Source organism: Cygnus atratus, chromosome 6 (assembly GCF_013377495.2).
Source record: "Cygnus atratus isolate AKBS03 ecotype Queensland, Australia chromosome 6, CAtr_DNAZoo_HiC_assembly, whole genome shotgun sequence".
NCBI classification, from domain to species: domain Eukaryota; kingdom Metazoa; phylum Chordata; class Aves; order Anseriformes; family Anatidae; genus Cygnus; species Cygnus atratus.
The window spans coordinates 13,985,030-13,995,375 of record NC_066367.1 but is presented as its reverse complement, the minus strand read 5'-3'; the positions used below and the strand labels follow the sequence as shown (position 1 = coordinate 13,995,375).

At 47.9% G+C, this 10,346-nt stretch overlaps 1 protein-coding gene across 1 annotated transcript in view; it reads left to right on the top strand.

Moving 5' to 3' along the window:
* Positions 1 to 4,870: 4,870 nt before the first annotated feature.
* Positions 4,871 to 10,346, top strand: part of PARD3B (par-3 family cell polarity regulator beta) — a 401,848-nt gene continuing 396,372 nt past the window's right edge. Inside the window, exon 1 of the mRNA XM_035571245.2 lies at positions 4,871 to 5,122. Coding sequence (XP_035427138.1) covers positions 5,003 to 5,122 — 120 coding nt within the window. The 5' untranslated portion in view covers positions 4,871 to 5,002. The remainder of the gene's footprint in view (positions 5,123 to 10,346) is intronic.

The window sequence follows — 10,346 nt, the reverse complement described above, 5'->3', positions numbered from 1 at the left end:
TGTAGTACTGGTGTACAAGCATACTCTTCTTTTAGGTCCTTGCAGAACGTAGATATTAAAAAAAGTTCTTTGTTGAGCTAAATCAATATAGCAACACAAGCGGAAAGAAGATATAGGGTAAACTAAGGGTGGCAGCACGAATGGAAACTCAGAATCGTCTTGCTTTGCAAGTCTATATCACAGTTCCTTTATTTATTATTTCAACTTTAAATTAGGTTCAATTTAAACTTTTGCAAGAATGTGATTTCATATAGCTTGTAAATAGATTTTTTAAAATTGTATTTTTTTAAATTCTACTGCAGTTGCCAAGAACACTTGTTAGTTTGCTTTCCCTTTATTCACCAACATTGTACCATTGAGACTTGGCAGCGAAAGTGGTTTTATTGATTTTCATTATCCAGGCTAGGAGAAATGCAAAATATAAACAGCAGGAATTATGACCTTTTTTGCTTTTAGTAATTGAAGGGTTTACTGGTAACAACATTCAGTAAGTAGCAAATAAATATATTCTACTGCGTTAACAGAAAAAGTTTGAAAAATCACAAATCAGATCTCCAGAGGTTATGCAACCGATTTAAACGATAACACTTCTTTATTTTTTTCTCCTCATCTGGTTCAGCTTTATCCCCAAATCCATTCCAGTTGGCAGTCCAGGAACAAAAGATGATGCCTGTACTAACACCTTTTTTAGCACGTTTGGAATGTAACTGAGCTCCAGTTTAATCTATCCCATTTACGTGGTTTATTAACAATAGAAAAGAGGCTGAACCAATAACGCTCTCAGAGCATCTTCCTTGGCAGCCATGGCTACTGATGCCAAACAGTTAAATGCCTGACGGGTGATAGTGCAGGAAAGAGGCGCTGCTCAGAGCCAAAAAATTAAAGGTCAAAACTCGTGTTGTCTTGTTAGCAGCCAAACTCGGAAAATTTCCATTGTGTTTCCAGGCGAGTTGCTTCACCAGTCCATGTCTGCTGGCACAGCGCTTGTGAATCTTCACTGACATTTGCTGGCTGTTTTGGGATATTTAGGTAAAGTCTCGAAGATACCAAAACAAAGTACCAATTATCCTTACTGCAATTTCCAGCTGGAACAGAAAACCTGCAAGGGCTGCTCAGCTTAGAAAGATGTGAATTCGGAAGCCTTGAATTCGAGTGTTCTGCCTGGTGCTGTGCCAGTGTGGTACCGGTGTGGGAAGGGGCATGAGGGGGCAGAGCTGCTGGCGGGAGGCGTGAAGGGAGAGCACTCGGTCGGCACCTTGCGCTGGGGACTCAGGAGGTGGGGGCTGAGTGGATGGTCCTGACAGCCCACAGCCACGTGGAGGGAGCCAGAGGGACCTCAGAGGAATTGGCTGCAGTACAGAGCAATGCGAATAGTGCAGTAGGTTGGCCAAGGCAGTCGTTTGGGTGAATGTGCTAAACACAATGGCTTATTACGGTTGGTGGATGTGGAGGTTTTGTCCATTCCCCTTCCTGTTCCCAGCCATGTGGCCCTGTCCTCGCCCTCAGACCTGCTCTGGGATGTAGCAGCCCCTTCCCTGAGTGGCCTTGGCTTGCCCACAAAGCAGAAAACAATCTTTTCTTTTTTTCTGTGTTAGCTTTCTACCAGACTGATGAGCTGAAGTGGCTCATGGAGATATCCAAGAGGCATCAGGTGGGAAAGGGCAGTAGGAGGGGAGGAAGACAACAGTAGTATCATTCAGTGGTAATAGGCTGTTAAATCACATCACCCCCTCTCAGGAAACTGATACATGGGTGTTATGAGTGTATCTCATGGATATATGTATGCATTTATGCATGAAACTCTTGTAGCTAGGCTGCCTGCCAAGCTCTGTAAGCCAGCATAAACCAAAAGGAAAAGTCAGCCGTCTCGCTGTGCCGTGCCCTCCCTTGGGCCAGCGCACGCATTAAGCCCAATTACAGAATTGCGTGCTGGTTTCTACTGATTTTCTGCTTTCTGCAGAACTGATTTGGCTGAAAGCTAATCTGGCAAAAAATTAATTTTCACAGGAATCAGTTTTCCACAGCATCTCGTTGCACAGACCTGCAACTTTGCATGCTGGCACATGAAAGGGAGTGGACGGGAACAAACAGCTGGGGCAGGCAGGGAGCAGAAGTCCCTCACAGGGCGCAGCTTTACGCCTGCTTACAGCATTAGCTGGGTGAGGAGCTCCTCAGAGCGGAATATGGTTTGGATTTCTGTAAAGAGCTAAGCAGGCAGCTCCTCCTTGATGTTCAACAGTACAGTAAAAACAATACCCCATTATTAGTTTTAAAAGTAGGTGCATTCCACCTTAAGTAAGTTTAACTGGGCATAAGGAGGACGTGGATGATCCATTTCTTAGAAAGCACATGTGCCTGACGAGAAGAGGTGTATGTGGCTCTGAAGCTGCTTTGTCGTTTGGAAGCCTTAAGCTCTCAAATGTTCTTGGGGTGTTTTTTTCCAGGGAATATTTTGTTGTTGTTGTCATAATGCCTGACGATCCCATGCATGAAAAAATAATGTAGAAAACTGATAAGACACAATTATGTTCAGCTCTCTTCAACCTCTTGCAATTCAGACTGTAGTTTCTCAAGACGTGAGTTGTGGGAATTCCGGTTGAATGTTCTTGGTCCTCCCATACTTTGCTTCACAGCTGTGCCAACGTGACAGCTTTTCTTGCCATGCTGTTAGCTGCATTGGGGGAACTTACTTTTGGAAAAAAGTGTTGCAACTTCCTTGCCCATCCCCAGAAGAAGGAAAAAACCTGTGACAGCTCTCTGATAAAGCAAAGGTTTTATTTTCTGACAGTTGTGCAGGCTTAACGCCCAGAGATATTACAGGTAAACCCTTGCTATGTAGGTGGTAATTGTTACCTGCTGGCTTCAAAGACTTTCAGATTGTTTCAGAGTAAACAAACATGTTAAGCACCCACAACACAATCATGTCTTATTTGCAATACCGCGCATAACTTTCAAACAAACACTATCAGACAGTAAATACACTGGTGGGTGATTCCTCTGCAACCTCTCCTCCCTCCCTGCTGATGCGTGATAATTAAATACAATTTCAGTTTCTGTAAGATGCTTAGTATGCACATGTAAAGAAAACCTTTTCTCCTCTTCTGAGATAACTTACAGGTCCTTATGCTGTCACCATGGACACTGAAACCCGCTGCTTAGGCTTTAGCTATGGAGTTGGGCCTGCAATTGTTTTAATTTTTCCAGACGTCCCAGCCGATCTCAAACGAGGCAGTATCCCTATCAACAAGCCCTATCCACCTCCAGCTGCAGTGCTTATCACGCGCACCTTTCTGAGCTTGAGGACAAGAAGCCATACCATGTTTTTCCCTGAATGTGTCACACCTTGGTAGTAAACAGAGCAGGGGGTGGGAGGGAGAGTGAAGCCTTTACTGTCGCAGTCAATCATTAGCCTCAAAGCCAAGCCCTGTAAGTGCTGGGACCCAGGCTTCCTGTCGGCACCTTGCAGCTGAGACGAGGAGCTCCTGGAGCTCCTGCTGCCTCCTGCTCAGCTCCAGGCTGCTGCCTGGGACCTCTCCTCCTTGTCACTTGCTCCAGAGCAAAGAAATGTGCAAGCAGCCATTGCCTCCCTGCCCTGGATGCCCCTCCGGCTCCATCGCTCCAAACCCAGCTGGCAGAACCGCTCTGAGCTGCGCCATGCCTTCCCCTTGCCCCCTGCCCTTTCTTCTTTTTACTGGGGATTGTTTCCATTATTTCCCCAGCCTGGCTTGTTTCTGGCCTGTTGCATTGCTTCACTGACTTTTTTTTTTTTTTTCCTGAAGAAACAGAGCGTTCTTCTTCTTCTGCATTGCTTCTTTGCATTAAAAAAATAGTAATTTCTGGTTCAAATCATATCGGATGCACATTTGTAAACTTGCATGTGCAAGCACATGTACAAAGCCTGGGAAAGCCGTTCTATATGGTTTAATAGATTATTTTCCCGCGATTTACTCAGAAATGCTGCGGGCTGATGCCAGACACGTCCGGGTTTGAAAAGGGAAGGGGGGATTGTTCACCGCTGCAGCAGTCCCAGCCTCAGCCTGTGCCTGCTCCTAAGGAACCAGCGTAAACTTTCCGCTTGCTGGAGTTTACACGGCTCTATCCCCATCCTGTCCCAAAACTTCGCTCTTAAACGTAACCTCCAGCGTAAGCTGTCTTGGCCTGTTTCCACTGCAGCGCGTCTGTGGTGCTAGCACCTGGTTGTGTCGCCCAGCACAGAACGCAGGCTGCCTTCTGGAGCGCACGTCTGACCGGTGGGGCATTTATTCTTGCTGCAGCAACCGTCCCCTCGTGCTGTGCGCTGTCACGATGTGGTTAGTACCGGCTTTTCTTTGGTTTGTGGCGATTGCCAGCTGTGCGCATCTCTGCGCCCAGATGGATCGGCTGTGCCCGCAGTGGTGCTGGGCCGACCTGTGTGTGTGGAGGTGACCTGGGGGTGGCACGGCTCAGCGCCGCGTGGCAGGGCTGGAGGGGACCCGCAAGGGCCGCGGCACCACAGCCCCCGAGCACGGCGGGCAGGAGGGGACCCCGAGGCTCACCGAGCCCAGCTCCGGTCCCCTCACAACCACCCAGCCCCAGCCGCTGTGCCTCAGAGCGTTGCCCGGGCGCTCCGTGAGCCCTGCCAGGCTCGCTGCCGTGCCCACCGCCCCGAGCAGCCCGCGGCCCACTCCGCGGCCCGGCCCGGCCCGGCCCGGCCCGGCGCGGCGCGGCCTCCCCGTGCCCGTGCCGCCGCGCGGAGCGGAGCGGAGCGGGGCGGGGCGGGGCGGGGCGGGGCGGGGCGTCCTGTCCCGCCGCGGCGGAAGGAGCCCGGCGGCCGCGGCCTCGCTCCCGGCGCTGCCCGCGCGCGGCCCCGGGGCTCGGCGCGCACCTGCCGGCACGCCCCCGCCGCGGGGACGCGCACCGGGACGGGGACGGGCACGGGCACGGGCACGGGCACCTGCGGCGGGCCGGGCCGCGGTGCGGAGCCGTTCGTGCGGTGCCGTGCCGGGCATGGCGGCGCGCTGAGATGAAAGTGACCGTGTGCTTCGGGCGGACCGGGATCGTGGTGCCCTGCAAGGACGGGCAGCTCCGCGTGCGCGACCTCACGCAGCAGGCCCTGCAGCGCTACCGCCGGGCGCAGGAGAAGGTGAGGCGGGGGCAGCGGGGGGCAGCGGCTGGGGACGGCCCGGCCCGGCCCGGCCCGGCACGGCCCGGCCCGGCTGGGGGCCTGGCAGAGGCCTGGCGAGGCTGCGCACCCTCCTCCGAAGGCGTCCGAGTACAATAAAAGTGCTGCCCGCAGCGTGCGGGGTCTGCCTGGTGCCCCGGGCGGGCTCCTGCCCCCGCTGACCAAGGGTTTGGTCGCCCTAGCGCCAAGCTGGAAGTCAAACTCTTGTTCTGCCCCGCAGGTCTGGGAGAAGCTCGCTAGCGGTGTGCTAAATCCGTCACCAGCACCTGAGGCGGCTCCGGGGTCGTGGTCGCCCTGGTAGGGTTCCTCAGCGAGTGTCCTGCCCTAACCGGCCTTGGCGCACGTAGGGCCTGACGGATACGTTTATTATGAAAAACTTCCCTATCGAATATTGCATGTGTGTGATAATGGCAAAGCATCTGCAGGTTTCTTACTGCTGTTATGGCCAACAGTCAACGTGACCTTTTGCGCCGAAGCATGGTTCAGAGCCCCAAAATTGCCAAATCATCTCCGTTCAAGGACGGGGCTCGCCACAACCGAGTGCTTTGGTTGAGGGGAACTCAGGCACTTAAAACATGGTTTCAGCCTGTACTTGTGATGACCCTGGGGTTAGTCTCGTGATGGCAGCCAGAAGGTGGCCTGAAAGGCTTTTGTCTAAATACGTCATACGCCTTTCCTTCCCGCCTCTCTTTTTCTTCAGAATCCTTCAGAGAGGACTAACGGGGTCTCTGCGCTTTGGGTCAGGCCCTGCCTGTTCTAGAAGACTCAGGGAGCAGCTTATAGGGGAAGAGTCCCAACAGCTTCGGAGAGGTTCAGATAAACACCGAAGCTATGAGAAACTAATTGTCCTGTAATGTGTCTTAGGGTTTTGTATCCAGTTTGCTGTTCAGGTGGTGGTTCTAGATAATGATTTTTATTGTAAGCATTCATCTCCTATGCTTCGTTCAGATGGTGTGAGGTCTGAAACATCCGGCCTTCTCTGTGGCAAAGTGAGAGAGAGGGCAGGGTTCACGTTTCTGACCTTGTATTTCTTGTCTTTCCAAATGAAACTTCCAGGCTTTATCCTGATGGAAGTCCTCAGTTCCCTACCCTGCATCACAGGTGGACCCAGTACTGGGTGCAGGCCAGTTTGTTCAGAAATGGCTGGTCACACTGGGTAATGGTGGTTCACAGCTTGCACGAGGGCTGGTAAAGAGGCAAGGCGGGCAGAAGCAACCTGAGGACCTGAAAAATGCAGAACAGGTTTACATTCAAGTCACTTAAAGTTTGATGACTTGTGGACCCTACCTCCTTCTTCTTCACTGGAAATTTACAGTTTTCTTTCAGGGCTTTGATTAATTGCTTTTCAGTCTACGTGGTCTGCAGTGGAATTAGCCAAAAAGATAAGTAGACGAATTTCATCTTGTCAGATGTATTTGGAGTTGGTGCTCTTTCCAGAGGAGAAAATTTGGGGTTGGATAAATAGATCATACAGAAGTCACAAACAATTCATTTTATTACCTTGTAGAGAGTTTCCATCCAATCTAACATGGAGGGATTGGGTGTCTTGCCATTTTTTTTTCTAGCTTGTTCTAAAATTAACTTTTTTTTTTTTTTTTTTTACAAAAACATAGACTGCCATAGGGAATGGGATTATTTCAAGATAATCAACAACTAAAATCTGTTGTGTGGTGTGGGTGCATAAACAGGTTTATGTGAAAGATAACTGAATATTTGTTTTTCTTTTCAAAATATTTAGAATGTTTGGAATACTTCCTGTGGCAGAATACTGCTGTTGCTGTTGGCACATTAAGTGTGCTTTATGTAATCTTTTTAAGTGTTAACAACTTCTGAAAAACAAAGTGGAAAATGTTATTGTTAAAGTGCCTAAGTGCTTGGGGAAGGCAGGAAAATTGATGCAAGGAACATCTTTGATAGCTGCAGAATGGAAAATGAAAAGGTAGCTAGGATACAAGCTCTGGGAATTTTTTCTTAGTTACAACACTGTCAAATATCCCAAAAACGTCTGTGAGAAGCTTTGTATTTCAAGGGTTCTTCTGGAAGCAGAGTTTTGCCATTACACAACAGTCATTTGATGGATTTCTGGTGTCTGGTAAAGGGGAAGATGTGAGATTAGAATATTAATTCATGTATATTGTAAGATATTTGGGTTTCTGTTGCTTATAATACTAGCAAAATTTTTAGTGGTTTACAGTACTTAGCAACTCTTTAAACCTACATTTGTAATGAGGGGAAAGTTGATGCAACAAATGGCCAAGTCTCGCATTTCCATGAGACTTTTGGTAAATAGCTGAGAACTCTGCAGGCAGTCGCTTATTGTAGCCTGCTGTGTTTTCTCTGCAAATTTGTTTTGGTTTCTTGGCTGGGCTGCGTTGGTGAGGATTGGTCATGAAAGCTCAAGTGCTGTCATTCAAACAACAAAATACGGGGCTGTGGCTTCAGCTGAAGACTCAGACTGGGATTATTATTTTTTGGATGTTTCTGAGATTAGCAGTGAATTGTCAGGAGCACTGTTGTAGTGCTGAGCGGGCAGACCTGATTTTCTGGAGGGTTCATTGACTCATTAAGGTTGGAAAAGACCTTCAATCATCTGGTCCAACCATCCCAGGTTCAAACACCTGCCTGGACTTGGGACCCACTGTCCGTGTGACAGTGTCAGCTAAGAGAATCCTGTGCTCAGTGAATTGTCTTGGATGGTTAAGCAAATGTTTTGTTAATCGTCTTCTTTGTGAGAGTTGTTAATAAATTTTCAGATAAGTGACTGGCATCTCAGAAAGTTACCTGTGTTTCAGTGAGGTTTGATGGAATTTTGTGAGTCAGGATCTGCTTTTGCTGTTTGGTAATGTGTGTGTTAAGGCTTCCTGCTGGCAGGTAGATTCAGTAGAATTGATTCCTTGTTGTCAACCCGGTCCTTTACTGTTTCTTGTAACTTGGTATTTTGGTGCCTTGGGGAGCGTTTGCTTGTTATCTGTATTTAGGATTCTTTGCTTGAATGAGAGTGGATGTACTGCGCGCGGCAGGAGATGCTGTGTGTCTGCTGCTCTGGGGCTGTGAGGCACGGCCCTTGGATGCAAAGCAAGGTGCCTCCTCGATTGTTTTCCAGTGAATTGAGAGACCTTTGTCTTCTCTTTTTCCCTGAGTATGTGGATGGGAGGGAGAAAGAGATTTTGGGTCAGCACTGAAGGATTGCTTAAGCTCTCGTGTTTTCTGGGTCTGTGCGGTCCTGTTAACAGCAGCTCCGCAGTGCTTCCAAGGCTAAATGCATTCGAGCTAAATGCAGCATTGTGCTCGTGCTTCTCCCCTCTGAGACACCGCTCCCCAAAGCAGGGGACAGTGCTTGAGCTGCCAGCCTTGTAGTGAGGCCGTTGGTTCAGCTGGAGATGCTAGGTCCAGTGGCATGTTAAAAGAGAACTTTAACAGCTGTTGGTACAGAAAGTGCCCAAAGAGGATGGCCCTGAGCCTAGGAAGTGACATTCACAAGGACTTTTCTTTAGCCTGCAGTGAAACTTGGAGTCCACGGAGAAATGTCTAACAGCAGCAACAACAACAAACCTTGCTGGTCCAGATGTTTTTTTATCCCTCTGGAGGAGCTAGGGGTGGAGGAGCGGCGGTTATCTCCTGCCTATGAATGTACTCGTGTTTGTGTGTGTGGCGCTCACCCAGAGGCTTGCTTGCCGTGACTGCTGTGGCTGTTGGAAGTCTGTTCTTAGAAGCCAGTTGAATGGGTGGTACAAGGAAACATGTGAAAAGTTAATAAACGCTGCAATTTGCCATTTACATACAGCTAAAAATGTGCAGATTAAGCCATGGTTAAATTCTTGAGTGGGTCATTTTCAGTGTCTGAAAATGTGTCAGCCTCCTGTTGGGAACGCTGACACAGATGATCAAATGTGAGTTGGGCTGTCTCACCTGGACTTGGTCTGCAGTTGGGATGGGCATTGCAGTGTGTGCTTCCATCGATGAGAAGGTACAAAAGCCAGCAGGTGATTCTGCAATGGTAACAGTAACTTGAATTGGCAGTCGGACTGAGGGGGAAGCAGGAACAGTAGTGGCCAAGCTGATTTGAGTCGGGTGTATTTCTGATGGGAGAGAGAACAGCGGGCTGTTGGGTTGTACTGGCCACCTTCCCCAGATGAGAGGCATTGAAAGGGCTAATGCTGCAGAATGACTGTATCAGATTCTAATTCCAACTGAAGAAATAGATTTTTCCCCTTCTTTCTATTTTTGTCTGCCCCACAACATGATAGATAGTTTTGTAGAATTACGTACTGCTGTTGTAAATCAGCCAGCAAGCAGAAGGAGCAGTCAATGTTCTTGCAGTTTCCCTGAAAACAGGGGAGGGGTGGGGGGAGAGAGAGGGAAACAAGTTTGACTCAAAATTTTATGCTTACAAAAAATGTTTGTAAAAACATAACAGATTTCTTCAGAAGATACCAAGTATAGGTGGGAAATTTTGAAAGAAGTCCGTTGTTAGGAAGGCTTTTGTGTTTTGTGCAAATCCTGAGTACTTAGTCCTTCCTAAAGAGAGAGTAATACAACTGTATTTGTGGGGCACTTTTGTCATGAACCTGGTCCTTATTTTTTTTTTCTTTTCTCTCTTTTCTGTCCAAGTTCGTTTTAGCAAGTTTCCTATTTTATGCTCTAATAGGAATGGAGTTAATCCATAATCTTTGTTTTACCAAAACAATGGGTAAAGTAAGCTCTGGTTTAAGTACTTTCACTAAGGAATGTTTTTAACCATTCATCCCCATGTTTGCCGAAGTATTTCTATATAAGCTACAGTATGGTAGCAAATTTTTAAATTGTCTTGGAAACTGATGCATGTCAGTGAACAGTTTATCACTTCTGCATTCACCCTTCAGGTTTGTCCACTATGATAACATGCTAAAGAGGCAGAATATAAGTTGCATGAATTCATGGGCAACTGACTCACCTAACAGGGAGAGAGGCCACATAAGTAGGCAAAGAAAAGGGAAAGAGACAAAGTATTTCAAAAAGTGTTTATATAAAACAAATTGTTACTGGCTTAACCATAGTGGTGATACTTCATTGATACTGGAAATAGCTTGAAAGTGGCGGAAAATGTGAGTTTCTTAAAGAAATTTTGTATGAGTTCAATTGTTAACTTGTAACTCTCTTTAATCATGCAGGAGATACACTTTTGACAATTTTTTTTCCTTGGCTT